We start from the raw sequence: 23,263 nt of genomic DNA on the forward strand, positions 1-23,263 counted from the left end.
ACACAGACCTGGATGAAGCTAAAAACACAAATATCAAATTGATCCAAAACTTGTGGCCCACAAAAGTTTTTAATGGTTATTCACCATTGTTTCTTGTGGTATAATCCACTTGAGATTTGGATCTGCTTCATTTTTGTGCTCATTACTTAAAATTATCTGAAAAAAATGGATGGAGTACTTAGATTATACAAAGCATACATCAAAGTGGGCCCACAATCAAGGTCCCACATACATTACATGTTCCGGGTTGATTTCTGGCTCTCTCGCCTGCTAAAGGCTTCCCGCGCTGGGAAGCAGGTGCGGCCTACTGTGATGTTTGTGATAAATCCACTCCGTTCATCATTGAAATCAGCGATAAAACTCTGGCCCAAAATCAGTACTGTTAGAAGCTTACTATCTGAGTGAGACTGTTGCCAAATTTCTAGTGTCCAGCACCACAATATAAATGTCTCATCTCAAGAATCAAGTCGAACCACTGATCAGGAAGCGCGACTTGGCTGGGATCCTGGAACCAGATATGTGGGTACCCTGACTATAGGTCCCACCTCGATTTATGCATTGTATATCTATGTTGTTAGTCCTTTTTCTTCTTCTTTTTTTTCAGCTCATTTTATGGCATGAGCCAAATAATGTGGTATATATAAATCTCAGGTGGACCACACCATAAGAAGCAGTGGTGAATGACTATTAAAACTTTTTGTAGACCACAAAAGTTTTGGATCAAGCTGATATTTGTGGCTTCCCTTCATTCAGGTGTGTGCGACCTTATCAACAGCTTAGATGATAAATAAACATTACAGTGGAGCTGGGAAGTTTTTAATGGTGAGTGTTGAACGACCACTGTTTCATGTGGTGTGGTCCACATGAGATTTGTATATGCTTCATTTTTGGGCTCATGGCATAAAATAGGTTGGCGAAATGGATGGACAGCATACCATACAATGCATATATTGAGGTGGGCCCCAAGGTTAGGGCCACATAGCTGGTTCCAGGTCCCACACAAGTCGTGATCAGGTGGTCCACAGTTGGCAAAACAAACATATTGCTGCAAAAAACACGATCAAAATTTTCTTATCCATCCACTTGTTTCCATTATTGGGACCCACATGTTGAGTGTACCAAATTTATTTTTTGGAAAACATCTAAAAGACCAACCTTTTTTTTTTTTTTTACTCACACACCCCGTGGGTACTCGAACTCATGACCTCAATGTTGAAAATCACGGAGTGTACCACTGAGCGATGAGTAGGGACCCAAGGTCAGACCAACCTGATGAATGGTGCTGATCTATTTGATGAATGTGTATTTATGGGGAATAATTTCAGCCTTGTTCACATGGCCAACCACAGAGAGTCCAAAATCTTATCAACAGCTTGGATCACTGAATCACATAGCCCTATGTACCAAGATCATATCACAAAACTCTCCAATCAACCACTGTATGTTATGTCATATATAACCTATCTTCCTCATATGCCAAGTGATCAAACACTTGCAATTAGTACACCTGTCTGGCACAAAATTCAGGCAGATCCACTCATCAGGAGGACCACAACAGAAAAAACACAGAGCAACAGCCTCTCTTCTTCTTCTTTTTTTTCCCTCTCTTTGCTCAGAGGAAAGAAATCAATCACTTAGTCATTAAGTTTAGTTTGATTGATTTAAGTTGAGTTCGGAGGATGACATATAGGTTGTATATATCGCGGATATCATCCATGACTGATACGACAGGATCAGGTTTATGCCAGAAGTGATGGTGTGAAACCCAAAAAATCACAAAGATCAGACAACCTGCCCGGTGGTGGTGATGTTGACCACAGATTCTTAGCCACCGATACAAATTCAACGTGCAAAATGAAAATCATATGGCCAGTGTTGTCCGATCAGTGCCATTTTAGCATTTCCTCCATCAACAGTGGGCAATCCAGGTTTCATGTGCCACGTTTAGGATGGGTCCCTAACACGCTTGAAATAATGCTGGGTAGCGATCACCAGAGGTCAGCTGAAGCTCCAAGAACCAGAACACCACACCACCTACCTCCCCCCCCACCCTCCCCCACCCCCCCCCGGAGAATAGTTCAAATCTTGAATTATCTCCAAAAAGAAAATTTTCCTGCAAAACAATAGAGACTTCCAAGTACACCACATGTCAACCCACAATGCTCTGGCCCAAAACTCTGCCCCATCTAGACGTCTAACCATCTGGTGGGGCCCCATATACTCACTGAATACGAGTCATTTGCCTTTATAACCATCCATCACTTCATTGCACAGTTGGGCCCTAACCGCTGAACAGCATAGATCTGGCGTCAACGTGGGGCATGGGCCCCTGGGTGGTCCCACTCACCGGGTTCAGTAAAACAGAAGCCACGCATGTTTTGGAAGTTCCAATTGATGTAGGGGTAGAACAAGGTTTGGGCTCAACCCGAACCCAACTGACCCAACCCAAACTTTTGGTAGCTAATGGGTTTGGCCAGGTTGAAGTTGGGCTGGCCTCCCACTGAAAACCCTCAACCAGGCCCCAGATAATGTTGGGCTTGGGATCAGGATTCTAGCAACCTGACCCAAACCAAACCTGACCTTAATTGCAGTGCATATGAGTAGCATTAAAATGCATGACACAGGTGAAAGACCATACCTTGCATGGAAAATCAGGTTAAATGGGAATCATGCTTGCTGTGGTCTCTGCTATGCAGGGTTCACAATCAGAATGGAAAAATAGATTTACTACCACAACGGCAGTTACAGGCCATAAAGGCCCTTACATGAAGGTAAGGATGGCAACCATTACACATTACACTGTTGTAACGGCCATAATAGTCCATTACGACGCTGATACAGGTTTTTCGGATTTCTTTCAATAAAGAAATGAGAACGTAACGGCCATTACAGCCCAAATAATACAAGTAACGGTGGGGGTGGGGGTCATTACGGTCTTGGTTGCAAGTGCTATTTTAATGTTGTTATTTGATGGTTAGATGTTTAATTTTATGCGTTAACCCACCCCAACCAGAATTTTGTTTGGGTCGAGAAGTCGTTATTTCTTCCTCTTGAGGTTAGGTTGAGCTTGGGTCGACCTTCAACCTGACCCGATCCGCCCAAGCTGCACCCTGAGTCTGGTGTGAAAGGATAGAGTCTGATGGAAAAGGATGCAAGTGGGCTGCATCAGATAACAAATGCCCAATCAACATAACACTTCAATTCTCACACTAAAAACACTAAAGTGGAATATATCCCATATGGGTACACAATGGGCAAACACAAGTGTTTCCATTTTGCCATCTACCTCCCCTCCCCCTTCTCACTTTTATTTTGAACAAGGAAGGCGGAAGCAACGACACATGCCACTTGTATATTACTCTAATTTAGTACTTGAATTACCTACTCAACTCATCCATGCCAAAGGAGGCATAGGATAGAGACGCTTACTACAACAGGCAAGATATTTAGTTTGGCCCCATCAGCTCCAGACAGATGGACAGATGATCTGTAGTTTAGTAGAATCCTCAGATGCTGCATATAGCCTGAACACTTGAAGCTGTCCATGAGGGGGGTAAAAAACTGAAACATGCATGGAAACAATGGGTCAGTTATTTAGTAGATAAGAGATGATAAACACAACCATTTATGATGGATGAATAAACCCCACTGTTTCTTCTCTGTTGACACAAATATATGAAGTTGTAGAATAGTTTAGTACCAAAAACAGAAAAATGGAGTGTATTTATGAACCAGGGTGATTGCAGATAACAATTTCAAACACAGAGACTTATACACCACCTTTCAAGATTAGTATTTACAGGCACCAACACTGCCACCATCATCAACACCACCACCACTATCAACAACATTATCATCCTTACTCTTCCTCGGGTGGTAGACTCTCGGGAGTTTAAACACCCGATCAAGGATTCGAGTATCCATAGGTGGTGAAATTCCACTAGCGTGAGTGTGTGGGGTGTGTGTGCATGTGTTATTTTTTCAAAAAAAAAAAAACAAAAAAAAAAAAAAACAACGACAACATTATCATCATTATCACTGCCATCATAATCATCATCTTAACCTTTCTGTTAAAGAACAACATGTTCATAAGATGCCACTGTATAAAGAAGCCTTTGATCAACCTCGGCATAACCCAAGAAACAGCAAAGAGTCCGAAGAAACCATCCCACACCTCCCTAAAGAACGGACAATGCAGAAAAAAATGACTCACTGTTCTCCATCTTGCCAACACAAAGGGTGGGTTATGACGAGGCCCCTCTTCCTTAATTATCAATTGTCAACACCCTATTCCATCCAACTAGCCAAGCAAACGCCTCCACCTTAGTGGGGGAACCATAGGACCAACAGAAAAAAACATGTGCTTTATCACCTACACAAGAGCCATCAAATCGGATAGCACACAGAAAAGAGATTTTTTTTTTTTTTCAAAGATAACTGGAATATATAAAGAAAAAGGTGAGTACAAGAGGAGCTTCTGCTGAGATAGTAGAAGAGACTAGACACCTAGAAATAAGAGATCATAATCCTTCAGACCATTAACATTAACCACCCATTCTACAATCAGCTTTTTAGCCCTAGCACACACCACTTGAACAGGATTGATTATTGTTAAAGCATCTGTCATTCCTTTCCTCCCAGACTGACCACCAAATGGCGAGAATCGCCATTCTCCAAATGCGAGAATCTATCTTTGCCCAACTTGACCCCATGCCAAGATGCCAGCAAGTTGGAGGGAGACTTCGGGAGGCACCCACTGATATTGAATCTTTTGGAAAATTCCGACCAAATCTGGGCAATGAACGGGCAATGAAGTAATAGGTGCTTGACCGATTCTTCTTCTTGCATACAGCAGAGGCAGATATTGACGAGCTGCATACCCCTTTTTCTCAGATTATCGACTGTAAGGATTCGATTTTTCCCAACCAGCCAGGCAAAGCAAATATATTTAGGGGGGGAGGCGGGGGAGCTGGATACTTCCAGATGAAAGAGGAATTGCCCGCTTGAATGGGGGTGAGGGAAAGGTATGAGTATAAGGACCTAACCGAAAAGACACTGGTTTTGTCCCGGTTCCAGATTAGCTTATCTGATGTGGTTTGGATGGGAACCACCTTAGAGATACACTCAAGCAGCCCCACAAATTCAGCTACCTCCCAATCATGAAGGTTTCTGACGCACTTCACGTCCCACACAATGCTGTCATTCGAAACAACATAGCAGCTAGCAACATGAATCTTCTTATCTGGAGCGAGGCGGAAGAATTTTGGGAATCTGATTTTCAGTGGTTCCTCACCCACCTACTGATCTTCCCAAAAACGAATGGCTGAACCACTGCCAAGTTCAAAGCTGATATTATCAGTCACTGCTTGCTTGGATCGCAAGATTCCTTTCCAGATGAAGGAGACCCTGTACACTGAGGAGTCTTTAGACCACCAACTCCCAGGAGAGGTACCATATTTGCCTTTGATGAGGATGTTCCAGAGAGCACTACCCCCCGTGCCCAATCTCCAAGTCTATTTGCCGAGGAGAGCGTGATTCATAGTCTTCATATTTTTTATGCTAGCACCCCCTTCCTGGAAATGCTTACAGACCTCTTGCCACTCTAGAAGATGGAGCTTTTTCTGGTTGTCCTTCCCACACCACAGAATGTCTCGTCTAAGCTTGTCGATGAGATGCAAAACCGACGAAGGACATCGGAACAGGGACATGAAGTGGGGAGGTTTGAGAGGGCTGATTTAATGAGAGTCATGCGACCTCCCATCGATAAGTATTGACACTTCCACCTCGCGAGGTATTTCTGGAACTTATGAACAATCTTGTCCCACATAGATTCCCGGGGGGGGGAAGCCCCACAAAAGTGGTTGGGAAGGAGGCGGCTGAGCATCCGACAGAACCAGCATATCTGAATAAATCTGACCCCGATAAATTGACACCGAATATTTTGCTAGGTTGACTCTAAGCCCCGAGACAGCCTCGAAGCAGCATAGAGTCGTGCGAAGGTTGTCGATGAGCACCGGGTTCGCTTCCAACAAGATGAGAGTATCGTCAGCGAACTGAATGTGGGAGATCGGGGTGGGCACCCCTGGCATCGCGATCCCTTTGAGGATACCTGCAGCCTGGCCTTGTAGCAGCATCTGCGATAAGGCTTCTCCCACCAGAAGGAATAGGAGAGGGGATAAGGGGTCACCTTGGCGAATTCCTCTCGAGCTATTAAAGAAATCTTTAGGGGTGCCATTGAGGAGGATAGAAAAATGGGCCGAACTGACACACGCTTTGATCCATGTCCTCCATCTAGTTCCAAAACCCATACGGGATAACATGTATTGGAGAAATCCTCAATCCACATGGTCGTAAGCCTTTTCAATATCCAGGTTGCAGAATATACTCTTCACTCTAGACTTGTGGCATGAATGAAGGCACTCGTTAGCGATCAGTGCACAATCAATTATCTGTCTACCCCTGATGAAAGCACTCTGGTACATCGATATTAGCTTCCCCATCACTTTAGATAGTCTAGATGACAGGATTTTAACCAGGATCTTGTACAGACCCCAAACCAGACTTATAGGACGGAATTCAAATAAGGAGCTCACTCCAGCTACCTTAGGGAATAGCGCAATGAAAGATGCACCTAATCCTTTGGATAATCTACCCCTGTGATGAAATTCATGTAAAACTCAATATCTTAGCGGATGGTCTCCCAAAATGTTTGGAAGAACACCATAGGAAAGCCATCTGGACCAGGAGATTTGTCTCCCCCCATAGAATCAATGGCCGCTTTGGCTTCCTCTTCTGTGAATCGGGCCTCTAGAAGATCCACCTTTGTTTCCTCCAGCGAATTGAACACAATGCCGTCAAGAGTGGGTCTTGTCCACTCCTCAGCAGAAAGAAGGGACTTGATATGAAGGATAGCAAGATCAACTATCTCCTGTTTGTCGTCAATATGAGTACCATCAACAGTGATACTGTGGATGGCTTTAGCACAGGCGTGCATATTGGCTATGGTGTGGAAGTATTTGGTATTCTTATCACCTTCTGAGATCCATTTGGGCCTCGATTTCAGTTTCCAGGAAATTGTCTTCTAGCGCCCTAGCCGAGATAGATTGGATGATTTGGATTCGCCTGGTCAGCACTCATAGGGGCATGGATAAACCTTCTGTTTCGTAATCAATGCATTGGTGCTCCGCGAATAAGGCTTCCAATTCGGTCTGACGCATACAAAGATCTCCTTCCTTCCATTCTTTAAGCTTTTTCTTGAGAAGCCTCAGCTTGCAGAGAAGCCTATGACCAGCAAATCCTTCGACCTGGAAAGCGGGCCACCAGTCCTTGATCTTCTGATGAAATCCTTCAATCTTAAGCCACGAGGAATTGAATCTGAAGGGTTTAGGGCCCCAATTGATTTCTTCCATTGACAACAATATCGGGTAGTGATCCGACGTAGTTCTGGAAAGTGCTAGCTAGGAAACTGCTGGGAATGCGTCCAGCCAGCTAGAGGATAGGAGAAACATGTCCAGTCTTTGATTGAATCTAAATTCTACGCCCGTTAGACCGGGTGAATCTTGCCCTTGAAAGTGGAAGATCCACCAGCTCTTGGGAATGGATCCATTCTGAGAAGGCCTCCATGGCCGAGGAAGTTCTTCTGCGAGAGTGCTCCGCCGCGAATCGGGTCACATTGAAGTCTCCTACAAAGCAGCACAGGCCTGTGAAAGACTGTCTAATACTGGACAATTTGTCCCAAAAGTCTGATCTGTTAACATCATCATTAGGACCATAAACAGTAGAAATGAGACAACGAAAATTAGAGAACTTATCTTGCAGAATAACCGACGCCAAAAAAATCCTTATAAAGGAGGACAACAAGTCCCATTTGGAGGACTTCCATGCTACCAGAAAGCCTCCCGAAGAGCCAGAGGCATCTAGAGTGACTTGCTTAGCATCCTTAGCTTTCCACAAAGTGGCCAGCAAACCCTCTTTGAACCGGGGGGGGGGGCTTTGGTTTCCTGAAGGCATATGACGCTCGGGTCTTTTCTTCCGATGGATTCCTTAATCATACATCTTTTCTGTTTGGAACCCACCCCTCTAACATTCCATGAGAGGATTCTCATTGGGGCACAGAACATTCCCGATTCCCCTTACGACCTTGCCTTGCGTTGGACGCTGTTTGACGGCCCAGACTCGGAAGAAGGCTTTTGTAGTTCCCGATTGCTGGTAGGTCTAGGGATCTGTTTGGTAGGAGTTCTGGGAGTTGAGAGAGGTCTTCCTCTTTTTTCAATACACTGAAATAGAGCGATGTAGTCCTCATCTCTGTCTCCGAACGATAATCTCAAGGATCTTCCAACGTGTCCCACCATGTCTCTGATCCATTTCTTGCTATGGATCGAGACGAATAATTCTTCCCTGCTTTTATCCTGAGAGGAGGCTACATCAATGGCTTCCTGTTGGTGATGGGAGTAATCCGCACGCATCTGAAGGGACTTTGCTACTATCACATCACCAGGACTGGCTTCATAGAAAAGGGTTATGGGACCCAAGTCAGCCCAGTCACGAGAAGGAGGTAAAACATTGACCCACTTCATCAAATGGAATTTCTTTTTCGCTTCCCACCTTGCCATGGAAAATCCCCCTCTATGTTTCTCCAACTTCTTGAGCAACCCCTTTGAACATTTGAAAAAAGACAAAATATAGAGGGAGGTTCAAAGTGTTGCTTTTATGAGCATAATTCTACCTCCCAAGGATAAGAGCCTACTTTATCAAACCAATAACTTTTGAATTTTCGATGACTAGATCCCAAATCTACTTCTTCACTTTCCCGATGCAAAGACGAAGGCCTACATAGGTTGTAGGAAAGGACCCCTTCCTACATCCAAACACTCTCCCCACTTCCTCTTTAGACTACCATATACCCAAAATCAAGTGGAAATTTACCGATAAGTTCAATACCACTTCAAACCGAGCAATAGCTATCCAAAGATTATCAATGTGAGAGACCTCTGGATCATAGAAGAGGACGGTTTCGTCCGCAAACTGAAGATGGGACACTTGGAAATCCCCTCCATCCACCTTGAAGCCTACAAATAAACCTCAATAACCCCTTTGGATAATATTACACTCAACTTCCACCACAACAGCTTGATGGGAGTCTAACGCCGACGATGGGAGTCTAATGTCGTCGATGATGAAAATGACGACCGGTCACGTTAAAGAAAAGCTTACTGCAGCGGAGAAAGGAAAGTTCACAGTAAATGATAACACGAATAATCCTCGTGAAGAGGATGACGGGGGCTAGGTGAAAGTTCAGTCCAGAAGAAATCTCAGGGATCATGTATCTATGGGACATAGTAAGTACGTCTCCTATCCTACTCTCTTCATTAAAGGATATCCACCTAGGTGGTATCCTCTTAATCTTGAAAAATCTTTAGTCGAGCGGGAGCTGTAATGGACGTCGTCATGCCCAGAGATAAAGAGAGTGGAGCCTTTCGTGGTTTTGCCCTTATTCACATGGAAAGCGAGGTTGAGCTCGCGCGAGCAGTCAGTATGATTCATGGATTGAGCTTCGGAGGTAAGAAGATCCTAGTGCAACGAGCGCGGTATGGTCCCAATTTGATATCATCTAAGCTCAGTCCTCCAAAGCAGGCCCCTACCAAAAACATCGATTCTAATGCCTCCCATCCTCTTAAAACTAGGCCAGTTTATCGTCCGGTTTCTGATCAGCCTAAGTCGTCCGTAGCACACTCGTTCAAAGACGCTCTCATCCTTGGTGCGCCGGCTTTTTGCCCAGTTCTATCACCTGATGCTGAAATAGGAGGGTTGATGGAGAATGGCGAGACCTGATGCCCTCCTCCCCGGGATGATGATACGGATGAATCTTCTGCAGCAACTGTCAATGTTGCTCAAGATATGTTCGAAAAAAACAGGGCAGACCTAGCAAAGTCTGTGGTTCTTATTGCCAGAGATGGAGTTTCCATTGCGATGGTCCGGCAATGGATCCTTCACACTACAGGGATTCAATTTGGCTTGTCCGAGTATAAACCCCTGGGGGTTAATTCCCTCTGGGTCAGGTAGGGAGCGAGTCTCCATCCAGATAAGGTTTCGACGGAGATTCTGTTCTCTGTTTCTAGTCCGATGGTCAAAATATTGCCATGGGAAGAGTTCTCCATTTTCGATAAAGAAAATATATGGGTCCTCATATGGGATATTCCCTTGGAATGTTGGTATGATGAATTCTTAATATCGCCAGCCTCTTCCCTGGGTTTTCTTTTGGAACTAGACACCAAGACGAAGCTCGGTATCGAAGTTGGGGTTATCAGAGCCAGGATCAAGAGGAAGAAAGGCTTTCCCCTGCCTGCTACGGTGAGGGTGAAGGTCGACAATCGTTTTATATTTCTTCCAGTCCAACAGGAGATTCCGGGTGCAGCCCAGCCTCGTTGGGGCGAAGTATGGAGCTCTAGAGATGTACAAAGTCCAACCGTTGCGGTGGAGACGATCGTAGAAGACAGAGCTCTTCTCCCTTTCTCCCGCGGACTACCGATTGTTCGTGAGGTGGGAACGAACGCTCTTTCCCATCACAGTCCTGTTAGAAGCCGTCCGAACGAGACAAGTGGCCGTCTCTCCGCAGATCTAGCGCCTCATCTGTCAGAAGATCTTTTCCGCTTTGCCGCCACGGGATTGGGTGCGAGGGAGAAGGTGACACGTAGCACGCAATCTGTTCCCAAATCTCGTCTCGAATATCGTCCATCGCCTCTGAAGTCTCCGGATAAGCCACGTAAGCAATTGCCTTCTCATCGCATTAATGACAGAGGTGTATTACCTGCATCCCACCATGTGCCTGCTGACATCAATGTGGCCTCCATCCTTACTACCCACGTGGACAATCAAGCTTCTCTCCCAGGGCCTTCATCGTTATTAGACCACGGGTCCATCGAAGCGGGTCCGAGTTCGACCCGATTTAGCTTATCGACAGGAAGATGGGGTCCGATTAAAATAACCAAACCTATACCCTCCAGCCCCTCCCAACCTCATCCTCATATCACTGGTCTTTCCTCTCTCTCGGGCCCTCCCATTCGCTTTATCCCCCCCGAGAAATGGGGCGAAGTTTCTTCTACGGGAACCGATTCTGAAAGTCTGTTGTCTAACAGCCAGCCCTCCAGTCCTCAGTCCGAGCCTGATTCCCCTACCCCGCGTAGAGACCGGACCGAAATGGGACCCCTCACCTTGTTTCAGGACTGCTCTTCCAATGAAGTGTTAGATGTCAAACCTCTGCAGGTCTATCTCAATTGCCCTCTGCATCAGCAGGATAATAGTCTCTCATCCTCTCTGCCCAAGCTCGATCAGCTCCTAGAGATCAACCCTGAAGGAAAGAGTAGAGAGGATATCTTTGACGAAATTCAGAGTAAAAAGTGGATCAGAGACGCAGTCGGTCATGTCAGAAGATCCCTTGGTTTATCTTTTGGGAATTGACCTGAAGATTATATGAGCCTCTTTCAGTTCGTTGAAAATCGTGGCAGACCCCTTCCTCCTTCCAGAACTCCATCCAAAGCAATAGTGCGGTCATCCAACAAAGAATTGTCTCGCCTTCAACCGACTCCGGAATCGTCGTCCTCCTTGGTGGGTTGTCATGGACAACAGGGTGCTCGAGGCAGTAGTGTTCCCCGATGAATATTATCTCCTAGAACGTGAGGGGGATGGGTTCCAAGTAAAAGAGGGGGCTGATTAAGGAATCCATCTCCAGAAAAAATCCGGAGATTGTTTGTCTTCAGGAAACTAAAGTCCCCCGCTTCTCCGATAGGTTGCTGAAGTCGATTTGGAGAGTTAAAGACATTCATTGGGTTTCTCTGGACGTTGTGGGGTCTTCGGGTGGTATTCTGGTTGCCTGGAAAGCCTCCAGATGGGTCTTGTCTTCCTCTGTCACGGGAAATCACTCTGTTTCCGTCATGCTTCAAGGTAAGTCTTCTTCTTTCTGTTGTAAAGTTATTGTTGTTTATGGTCCTAATGACGATTCTCTCAGGTCTTCTTTTTGGAACGAACTGACAATGGCTTGTCAGTCTTGCCCAGGTCCGTGTTGTATTGTTAGGGACTTTTAATGTTATTCGTTTCCCGGATGAACACTCTCGTCGAAGGAGAACTTCGGCGGCCATGCAAATTTTCTCTGACTGGATCCAAGCGCAGGAGTTGATAGACCTTCCTCTGTCTGGTGCCTCATTCACTTGGTCTAACTGCCGCAGAAGTCCTATTCAGTTGCGCTTGGATAGGTTCCTTCTCTCCTCTGAGTGGCTGGAGGCTTTTCCTTCGGTTTTTCAGGTGGCCCTCCCTAGAACAACCTTAGATCACTGCCCGATCATGCTCTCTATGGAGGAAGTTAACTGGGGCCCTAAACCTTTCAAATTTAACCCAGCGTGGCTCAAAGTTGAAGGATTTCAGGAGAAAGTAGCGGAATGGTGGAACTCTTTCCAGGTTGATGGTTATGCTGGTCACAGGCTAATGTGCAAGCTCAGACGCTAAAAGAGAAAATAAAGGAATGGAAAGCGAACGAACTCAAGAAAAGAGAGACGAAAACTGAGTCCCTTTTGGTTGAACTTCAGCAGATTGACTCGTCAAATAACGAAGAGTCGATTCCGCTCGATACTCTGATCAGGCAGATTAAGATTATCCAATCTGTCTACCCGGGCCTTGGAAGATGAAATTAACTGGAAGGTTAGGTCTAGAGTGAAGTGGCTGAAAGAAGGAGATATAAACACTAAATATTTTCATAGTATTGCTAATATGAGAGCTCGTTCTAAAGCCATTCATACTATCACAGTGGAAGGAAGACAGATCGACGACAAAGATGAGATTGTCGCGTGCGCGATCGATCATTTTAGAGCTATTCTATCTTCTGAAGGGTGGACCAGACCTCAGTTAGATGGAATTGCCTTCTCTGTTATCCAAAGGTCAGAAGCCGATTTACTGGAGACTCCTTTTTCAGTTCAGGAAACTAAAGCGGCCATTTCTGCTTTGTCGGGAGATAAATCTCCAGGTCCAGATAGATTCTCTGTCTTTTTTTCAGACGTTCTGGGATACGATTCAAGCTGATTTTATGGAATTTCTCTCCGAGTTTCACGAGAGGGGGAAGCTTTCTAGGAGCTTAGGAGCGTCCTTCATCACTTTGATTCCTAAAATCTCAGGCGCCTCCTCGTTTTCGAAGTACAGGCCCATTAGTCTCATCGATGGTCCGTACAAAATCCTGGCAAGAATTCTGGCTTCCCAGCTCTCAGCAGTTATGGAGAGCCTTATCTCCAAACACCAAAATGCTTTCATCAAAGGGAGACAGATTATCAATGGGGCGCTGATCGCTAATGAATGTCTGCACTCCTGCCACAGATCAGGAAGGAAAACAGTATTCTATAAACTGGACATTGAAAAGGCCTATGACCATGTCGATTGGGATTTTCTGCAATACATGATGATTCGAATGGGATTTGGGGAAAGATGGCGTAGATGGATTGATTCGTGTGTTAAGTCGGCGCACTTCTCTATCATTTTAAACGGTACTCCTAAAGGTTTCTTCCACGGATCGCGAGGATTACGCCAAGGCGACCCCCTCTCCCCTCTTCCGTTCCTTCTGATTGGAGAGGCATTCTCGCAAATGATTCTCAGTGGGCAGAATGCTGGTCTGAACAGAGGTATTTCGATTACTGATACTCTCATTCCTATCTCCCACATCCAATTCGCTGATGAAACTTTGATCATGATTGAGGCAAATGAGGTATCTGTTTTTAATCTCCACATGGCTCTAAGATGTTTCGAGGCGGTTTCGGGTTTGAAAATCAACATGCCCAAATCGAAACTCTTTGGAGTGAATGTGATGGATAAGGATCTTATTGTTTTTGCCGCCTCTTTGGGCTGCTCCCCGGCATCGTTCCCGACAACGTTTGTCGATCTCCCCCTTGCGGTTGGGCCCCCTCGATTGAGATGTGGGAAAAAATCGTCGCCAAATTCCAAATGAAGCTCGCTACCTGGCAATGCTGCTACCTTTCGATAGCAGACAGACTCACCCTCATTAAAGCCACGCTGTCCAACCTTCCTCTGTACTTCATGTCTCCTTTTAGATGTCCGTCTCCGGTGTTGAAACGTATAGATGCGCTCAGACGTAACTTCCTTTGGTGTGGTAAGGAAAATCAAAAGAAATTCCATCTTATGGATTAGGGGGAAGTTTGTAGCCCCTTTAGGTATGGGGGAGCTAATATTAAAAACCTTCGGATTATGAACGCTGCTCTGTTGGGCAAGTGGTTATGGCGGCTGGGCAACGAATCTGATGCCTTGTGGAATATCATTGTCAAGGGGAAATATGGCGTCTCCTGGTGGCTGGTGGACTAAGGATGCTTCATACTACAGGGCTTCCCACGTTTGGAAAGGCATTCTTCGTTATAAAACAGCGGTGCTTTCAAATATAGGTTATGTTTCGGGCAATGGTAAGAGAATCAGGTTCTAGGATGACCAATGGCTGGGTGATCGTAACCTGAAAAGCAGATTTCCGATGATTTATCGAATTGCAGTGAACAAAGAGAGTATGATCGCCACTCACTTCTCGCAGATGGGATCTAGCAGGGTCTGGGAAATTAATTGTGTCAGGAATCTCCGTGATCGGGAGTCGGAGGAATATGTGGATCTGCTCGATGTTCTCTCTACGGTGTCTTTGGATCTCGCGTCTCTCGACAAACTGACCTGGAGTCGTCATAAATCCGGCAACTTTTCCCTCAAATCTCTATACTCGGTTCTGGCCCCTACTTCTTCCTCATCGCGGCTAGCCTTCCCGTTTATCTGGAAATATACAGCCCCCCTAAGTTCATCTGCTTTGATTGGCTTGCAGCTATGAACCGGCCTCACCATCGATAACCTAAGGAAGCGTGGTATGCAGCTGCCTAATATTTGCCTCTGCTGTATGAGTAGTGAGGAGACTGTCGACCATCTCTTCGTCCATTGTCCCTTCATCACCCAGATTTGGTGGGACTTCTAGCCTAGATTCAATATTGTTAGCTGTAATCCAAACCCCGCAGCCTCCTTCTTAGCAGCATGGCAGGGCCATAATCTCGGTAAAGTGCTAACGCGTATTTGGAGAATGCCAATAATCGTCATCTGGTGGACCGTCTGGAAGGAAAGAAATGATAGGTGTTTTAATGACTCTCAATCGATGGCGAAAGAAGTGGGAACCTACGCCAAAAAGTTGATTTTTGAATGGGTGTCGAATGTTTTCGGTTTAAAAGACTATAATCTTGTTTTCTTAGGTGTTTGAGTTCCTCTGCGACTGCTATCTCAGCAGCCCCCCCTTGCATGCTTTCTCTTTTTTCAATATATTTTCTTCGTTATCTTCCAAAAAAAAAACTTCCACCACAACAGCAAACAAGAATGGCGAGAGGGGATCCCCTTGCCTAGGACCCCTAGGCAACTTGAAGAAACCTCTAGAAGATCCATTGACTAGGACTGAAAATCTAGCCGAGCCCATGAATTCTGAGTTCCTGCTTCTCCATTTAACTTCATATCCCATTCAACATAACATATAATCCAGGAACCCCCAATCAAAATGGTCATAAGCTTTCTCCAAATCATGCATGATGTCTCCTAAATTTCATATTCTTAACAGCTCTCCGTTCGGAGGGTTCAGGGCTACAAGGGGTCGTCATCGGAGAGATCCCTTGTCTCCTTTTCTCTGTGTTGGTTATGGCTTTAAAGGCTTCTGTGTGGAAAATTTTCACCTCCCAATCAGTCAATTGTAGTTTGCAGATGACACTTTGCTTTTTTTTCGAAGTTCATGGATCTAAGGTTGCTCTTTTAAGTATGAAATTTTGTTGGTTTCAAGCTTTTTTCAAGTATGAAAATCAATTTGTCCAAGACTAAGTTCTTTGGTATCAACTTAGATTATGAGGTTTATAATACTTTGGTTGCAAGGCATGTCTTCTCCCTACTCTTTACTTGGGTCTGCCCCCCGCCAGCTTTTGTATTTTTGTTTTTCTGTTGCACTCTCCTTGTTTCTCTTTGTTTTTGTTGTTTCCTTGCCTTGTTTTTCTTTATTCATTTCAATAAAGGTATCATCTTTCAAAAAATAATAATAATAATAAGCTTTCTCCAAATATAGCTTGTGAACCACTCCCCGTTTCCCCTCTCTATGGTACAAATTGATATCTCATTTACAATCAACAAACTGTCCAAAATTTGCCAGCCTTCCACATTGGTCCCCTGCACCTTAGAAATAATACAACCCAGAATGGCAGGGAACCTAGAAGAAAAAACCTTGGCCAGGATCTTGTACGGAGCACTTTTGGGACTGATCGGGAGGAAATCTTTTAGACAATAAGCACCTTCCCTTTTTGGAAACAAAGCTATGAATGTTGCACCCATCACCGATGCTAGTTTGCTATTTTTGAAAAGTCACCAATGAAACCCATAACATCTTTTTTAAGCATATCCCAAAAATCTGAAAGAATCAGAAACTCATCCGGACCTGGTACTTTGTCTCACCCCAATTCCTAAATTGCTTTCTTCACGTCCTCCGAAATAACCCCTTTCCAATGACGCGGCCTCTTCTATGGATAAAACCTCGAACCACAAATTATCTGAGGTCTAGATATATTAGGATTAGAGAGTAAATCCTTAGAAAAGGACACAATGGCCTTACAAACGTTCAATTTCCCTTCTTTGAGAAACCAGCCACACTCACCATTATTCCCCCACCTGAGGATTTCTCAAAAGAAAATCTGGGGACATTAAAATTCCCTCCTATACACAATCAATCCATTGCCACACAAGGGATCTATGCGCTTCTTTTTTACCTTTTCTTTTCTTCTTCTTCTTCTTCTTTCTTTCTTTCTTTCTTTTTTTTTTTTCCTTTTTTTTTCTTTTTTTTTTTGAGCAATAACGCAATAACTGGAACTTTATTAAAAGACTCATCAGAATTTTTCGGATAAAATCATGTTTCCTGATCAAATTTTCATATGAAATTTCAAAAAATAATAACAATAGTAATTTGAAATTTCATCCATCTTGTGAAGCATTGAATGGATTTTCTAATCCGAAATGAAATGAGATTTCAGCTGAAACTTTTGAACCTTTTATGTTGCTTTTAAAAGAGGAAGATTTCTCTATTAAGAACAGAAATATGATCACAAGAATGGAAAGAACACAAGGTTACCTCTATTCTGACGGTAGAAGTGCAATCTCGATTTCCTGGAGAGACTTTCCTTTGGTCTCAACCACGTTCCTTTTCACAAAGAACACTGCCATCAAGCAAAAGGAAGAAAATATCGAGTACAAGATCTGCGGTCCGAGTTGTTCCAGCAAGCGCAAGAACAGCAAACCAACAAAGAAATTCACAACCTGAAAGTCACAAGTAAACGGATCCAACGGTTGAGAAGATAGAAGGCATCTTAAGTTCTTCATGAATATAATGGAAATTACAAGAACCGCCTGCTTAGATGACCGCATTTGTCTAATCTTTCAGAAACAGAAAACAAAAGAACAACAACCAGAACAACGGAAAAATGATTGTAATCGGCTAATGGGAATGAAAATTCAATGAATTTGAAATACATAAATATGGTCTCCCAAACATTTTATTGGGCATCAATAATTCTTTTCTCGTATTATTGTTTACTTATTCATCCTTTTCTCTAAGTCAATACTTCTTTTTCTACTATTGTTTATTATTTATCTCTTTTTTTTCAAAGGCTGCCAGCCATAATCAAACTTGGAGCCATGTTTCTCAAACATAGAATTTGGGTTCAATTCCCAATTTATCATTCTAGAAGAAAGAACTGAACGATACTTGGCCCATGAAAATGGATATTATCCCCAGGCCCTGAGTTTGTATAAATGAGAGCCATTGCTCAGTGAACTAGTCCATTGATGGTCTACAAAAAAGACTCCCATACTAGAGAACCTAGCCATCCAATTTCTCGCCCAACGAGCATGGGTAGATCATTGCAGTATTTTTCTTTCTTTTCTTTTCTTTTCTTTTTTCATAACCATCTTTTTCCATCCAAGTGAAGAGTCTCACCAGGAATGTTCTGGGCATGATCCATCCAATGGGCCTCATCAGATCAACTTTCTGAATTAATGAACATGGGCACAACCTGTACAAACTCAAGGTCTCAGAGATCCTACACAGATCCTTGGGCTAAGGATCAAGCAAATCCTCCTAAAAAGATAGAGTTTGTCCCTTTCCACAGTTCCGCTATTAAAAATGAAAAGCAGGTAGAAGAATATTACCCAATGCACGCACATGCAGATTGCCATAGCTTTTGCTCGAATCCGGCTGGGAAAAATTTCTGGTAAGAGAAGGGCAGGGACTGGACCAGCTCCCAGTGCAAATGTCAGGACAAACCTGCATAAAGAAGTTCATATTTAGCCTCCCTAACAAAGGGACAACAGGATCCCAAACAGGGTCACATAGAGAACATTCTAAAGCAGTATTCTATTTTCACTCCCACAAAGTACAGTAAAATATCTGCAAATGAAGAAAAACTTGATAAACTCTATCGAACAGTTTTGATGGCCAAACCCTAACAAAGTGTCCATGGCTCCATGTGAAAAATATATATCCTTGAACTGATAACTACTGCTTGAGATCTCATTTTTCACAGAGTTTTCATCCACTCAGCCAAGAAGTAGATTTTTTTTTCAACTTATGATGACTAAAACTCGCAGAACCCAAAGATCATTTTCCCAATCAAATCCCAGCGTATGAACAATGATTTTCATGAAATATCGTAACAAACCTGGTTAGGATTTTTGAGTTCTGCTATCTAAAAGAATATAATCATTCGTGTCTACTGCAATTGATAGTACCAATGGGACTCCATTTCAACCAAAAAAAAAAAACTGTCAGACATGACTATTTGAAGTTGATGAACTAAAGTGAATTGTAAGGGCCCAATTGGGTGCCACTTAAAAATGATTTCGTCTCTTTTTATTTAAATGTAAGTTTGTGTTAGCAATCAATTTTTTGGTAGAGATTGAGGCCCTGTTCGGTAGACACCTAAAAACCAGTTAATCTCATTTTACTTAACGGTAATTATGCATCAAAGAACTTGAACTCTGATATAGTAATGAGTTCATTTTTACAGTTATTACATATTAGAGATCAAGATGCATAATTACTGTTAACTAAAATAAGAAGAACTCATTTTCAGGCGTCTATATATATATATATATATATATATATATATCTTCAAAGCCTATCATCTATTAAGACCATCTATCCATTTCAAGGCTCGGAGTGGCATAGGACATTTTCCTACAAGGAGACTTCAGTATAATAAGTAACAGCATCAAATTCAAACTGTCTTGAACCCCAAGTTCTGACAAAAAGTGGCACAACTTTTCCCATTAAAATAAATAAATTTAAAAGCTTTCTGATCGACTTGAGACTCAGCCAGGTTGACTCATACTCAGGTTCTGGTTACCAAGCCCAAACTCCAGGTTCTATACAACCAGAGGGGTTTTCATTGACATGGTCAAGTCAACTTGGAAATTCAAAGAAATATTTCAAGCAGACCAAGTTTGAATATTAATAAAGATGCTCATTCAACTTGTAACAAAATATGGAAGGAAAGGTGGTCAAATTTGCATTTGGCTTTATAAGGTCTTCAGTAATTTTCCGGAGTTGGAAGGGAACTTTAGTTGTTCTACAAAAGACAATGGAGGATTTTAACAGTCTTCTGTGGATATCAGGAGCTTCTGGTCTTTGATTCAACAATTAGATGCCAGCGTCTGAATTTCTGGAAGATGATTGTAGTTCTCAGCTCTTACAGTTATCAAATACCCCAGACAAGGTGTTTATTACTCACAATAACATTCCACCAACAGACAGATACAAAGCTCCAGATGCTTGATAATGAAGAGTTGCTGCAGTGACCTGTAGGCCCATTGCTACCGCCTGCATAATTTAGATATATGAAACCAAAACTTAGATCATCTAGCACATTATAGAATATGAAAACAGCTAATCTCTGAAAATCAAGTAAATAATTTCAGTAAAATTTACCATGCCCATGAAGCTCCCCAGAAGAAGTACCCTCCTTCCTAGTTTATCCATCAAAAGCATTGCAACAATTGATCCTGAAAAAGAAGTGGAAAATGAGAATAAAAAATACAACTTAAAGTAAGCATACAGAACAGTTTGAGTGAGTCCGAAGTAAGGAAAACATACGAAAAAGTCAATTGAGTAGTCAAAAACAAACCAAACCAGTCGAAGAAAAGCTTCAGCAAATTGCAAGTTGAAGTTTTACTTTTAAACCATTCATGCAAATTATGTAAGAAGCAAGTATCCATACCCAATAAATTTGCAAATCCTACACACATGTTTGCCACATCTGAAGGTACTCCTGCACTCTTAAAGACGGCCGAAGAGAAATAGAATACAGCATTTATACCAGATAACTGCTGTAAAGCAAATAGTGTTGATCCAATAAAAACAACTGCAAAATGGAACAGTGAATTATGGAGCGGCACTTTTTGGGGGAAAATGGTGGAGCGTGTAAAAAAAAAAAATTTAAAATGCATAAAGAAGCGGCATAGGTACCTCTGAAATTGCGACCATAAATTAGATCTGAAAACCGTACACTTTCCACGTCATCCCCTCTGTCTGACCGTGATAGCTCCGTCATCGCAGATTTGACATGTGATCCTCCCAAGAGCCTCTCAAATTCAGCTTCAGCTTCAACACATTTTCCTTGCTGTTAGATGACAATAACAGATAATAAACAGTCCGTTATTTTAGGTAATCAAGCACTAGTTGATACAGCATGTGTTGCTGCTTCCAACAGTGTCACACATGAACATGAATGTCCAAGCATCAAGGAACCTCATCTTTATAGTTACATTAAGTAAAACAAAGTAAAAACAAAAACTAAGGGTCGAATAACTTCTGACACGGTAAAAGTTTGCTAAAAATGCAAAATGCACTAGGAAAAAGGATTAGACTAAACCTTGAATTGGCAACCAAAAAAAAAATAACATATTGCAGCACCTTTGCTGGATGAATGACCCAATAAACACTACCACAACTAGTCAATTCATAACATGAAAAGGGCCTACTAATTGCCATTATAAAGTGAACCTAAGATCACCAAATGGTGATATTTGCCATGTCTACATCCTCTCCTAATGTGAAGAATGTGACTTGTTGGAACCTGGAAGTGTCTTTCGACAGTAAGACTGCTCTTCTCCAAGAAAGTAGTAGAACATACTCTTTTCCTTTCTTAGCAATACTAGTGCACCTGAGCCATGATCTAAACAGAACTACCTATAATCTTTCTTCTTCTTCTTCTTCTTCTTCTTTTTTTGGGTGGGGGGGTTCGGTCTCTTTAAGTCATCAAGTTGGCATTGGCACACGATAAAGATCGATAGATATTATCATAATAATCACCACCACCACTTAAGCCTTATCCCAATTAATTGGGGTCGGCCAAATGAATCCTCCAAAAAAAGGAAGTGTGTCATGTGCATGCGTGGGTATGGTGTGGAGAGAGAGAGAGAGAGAGAGAGAGAGAGAGAGAGAGATTTACTGCTCCAAGGCCGGATAAGCATAGACATGCAAAAACAAATGTCAAGAAAATAAATGAATCTCCTTATCAGAAGAAACTTAGGTGTGAAAGGAAATGACCTTATAAAGCCAGTGAGGACTCTCTGCACAGAACTCCATGCCAACAGCAAGTATTGCAGCAGGAATGGCAGAAACCCAGAAACACACACGCCACCTGTTAGCATTTTGGGTTAAGAGATATTTGGAGGCTAACAATTAACAATAATTAGCTCCAAGCACTGAAAGAAAAGAAATGCACACATGATCATTCAAATTCAATTAACTATAGTATGCTCTGCATAATTCTTACCAACCCAAAATCTCCTTTGTCAGGATTCCAATAAAAAGAGCCCCTATAATTCCCAGACATGTTGCAATTTGAATAAAGCTTCCATAAGTACCCCTCACAAAAGAAGGTGAAACCTGTTTGTCAACAAAAGGGAAGCTTGTGAATAAGTACCAAACATAGAAGAACCAAGAGATAAAACTCAAGAATCATAGAAGAAATAAAACAACCATCTATTTTATACCTCTGTCACATAAAGAGATGCAACAGGTGGTCCAAGGCCCATTCCTATTCCAACAAACAACCTCCCAAGTAGCATACCCTCCAAATTTTTTGTTGTTGCACTGCAGATGCATGTTTTCTCTTAGTAAGGCTCATATGGTAACAGCATTAAAACAAAAAACAACAGATTTTATCTATAGAAGAAAGCCTCATATGAAATTGTTAACAGCAACAAAAGAATAATAAACAAGAAATCTGATCTATTGAAGAAGATGTGAAGCAAAAGGAGGTCCTAAGGAAGACAACAGTTAATTGTTTGGGCCATAATTAAATTCTAACAAGATAAAAAGAGGATGGGAAAAAAAATTTAAAAAAAAATAATAATAATAAAACTGACATTGTTTGCATACTATTTCGGAAAACAAGTTAATGCCAGTTAATTAACTTGGTTTAAGGTTTGGTAGCACCTTTTACCACTTGAGAGTACAGTCAGGTAGGGAAAGACGATGAACCACAGGTTTTACTTTGTAAATTTCGAGTTGTAACGTAGCTGCCAAAAGCAACAAAAGTAAATATGGACGTGCAAATGATTGGCACTGCAGTATTTCAAACTGTTTTGGACATCATTATTTTTTCTATAGTCATTCCAATTTTTTAGTTTATTAGTTCTCTTTCGTAAGTACTGACTGATCATGACAACCAGTGGCAGGTTAACTTCACCTGCAGCCCTTTTTACAAGCATTTTCCCTTAAAAAGATAAGCTACTTATTAGGGCAAAAGTGGAAACAAATAAATCTTGAGGCAGAAAAGAGAGTCGTGACATACTTTTTTTTGTTTTTCTTTTTTTTTTGAACAGCAACTGAAAATATTATTGCAAAAGGAATGAAATATAAAACGGACCATGGAGGTGATGAGATACTTTTTTTAATGGCAACTGAAAATATTATTGCAAAAGGATCAAAAGATGAACAAGCAAACCATGGAGAAGAGGAGAAATCATCTCAAACCAAAACAAAAAGCCTCCCAAAAAAACAAAAAGAGGCAGCCCTAAATAACAGAAATCCCCACAGACACAAAAGACTCCCAAGAGGAAAGACCCAGCTGAAAGCTCTCCCCTTAACGCTGCCCATTTCAAAACCATGGCTATCTTCCTTCCAAGTGAGAAAGAACAAAGGGGTAATTTTATCTTCAAAAATCCCCAT

General features: G+C 42.5%; 2 protein-coding genes across 11 annotated transcripts in view; one reads left to right on the forward strand and one right to left on the reverse strand.

The window, feature by feature from the left end:
- LOC131252839 (probable plastidic glucose transporter 2) overlaps positions 1 to 23,263 on the reverse strand; it is a 52,479-nt gene that overhangs the window by 24,277 nt on the left and 4,939 nt on the right. For 6 of the 10 annotated variants that reach the window (XM_058253582.1, XM_058253585.1, XM_058253584.1 and 3 more), the window contains 10 exons: positions 22,084 to 22,183; positions 21,864 to 21,976; positions 21,635 to 21,728; positions 20,552 to 20,705; positions 20,304 to 20,447; positions 20,015 to 20,088; positions 19,818 to 19,906; positions 18,238 to 18,352; positions 17,162 to 17,346; positions 3,185 to 3,561 (listed from right to left, as the gene is read on the reverse strand). In XM_058253582.1, the coding sequence (XP_058109565.1) occupies positions 17,164 to 17,346; positions 18,238 to 18,352; positions 19,818 to 19,906; positions 20,015 to 20,088; positions 20,304 to 20,447; positions 20,552 to 20,705; positions 21,635 to 21,728; positions 21,864 to 21,976; positions 22,084 to 22,183 (1,066 nt within the window). In that variant the 3' untranslated portion in view covers positions 3,185 to 3,561; positions 17,162 to 17,163. Of the gene's footprint in view, positions 1 to 2,839; positions 3,161 to 3,184; positions 3,562 to 17,161; positions 17,347 to 18,053; positions 18,102 to 18,237; positions 18,353 to 19,817; positions 19,907 to 20,014; positions 20,089 to 20,303; positions 20,448 to 20,551; positions 20,706 to 21,634; positions 21,729 to 21,863; positions 21,977 to 22,083; positions 22,184 to 23,263 lie in introns of those variants that run through there. The other 4 variants (XR_009174721.1, XR_009174722.1, XM_058253581.1 and 1 more) reach the window with 4 other exon arrangements.
- Positions 9,436 to 9,831, forward strand: LOC131254123 (serine/arginine-rich splicing factor SC35-like). Its single transcript, XM_058255129.1, has one exon. It carries the CDS (start codon positions 9,436 to 9,438, stop codon positions 9,829 to 9,831), a length of 396 nt encoding a protein of 131 aa, XP_058111112.1.

Source organism: Magnolia sinica, chromosome 8, assembly GCF_029962835.1.
Source record: "Magnolia sinica isolate HGM2019 chromosome 8, MsV1, whole genome shotgun sequence".
In the NCBI taxonomy this organism is placed as follows: domain Eukaryota; kingdom Viridiplantae; phylum Streptophyta; class Magnoliopsida; order Magnoliales; family Magnoliaceae; genus Magnolia; species Magnolia sinica.

Coding starts and splice junctions, on each gene's coding strand:
- LOC131254123 (XM_058255129.1), top strand. CDS start 9,436: ATGGACGTCGTCATGCCCAGAGATAAAGAGAGTGGAGCCTTTCGTGGT.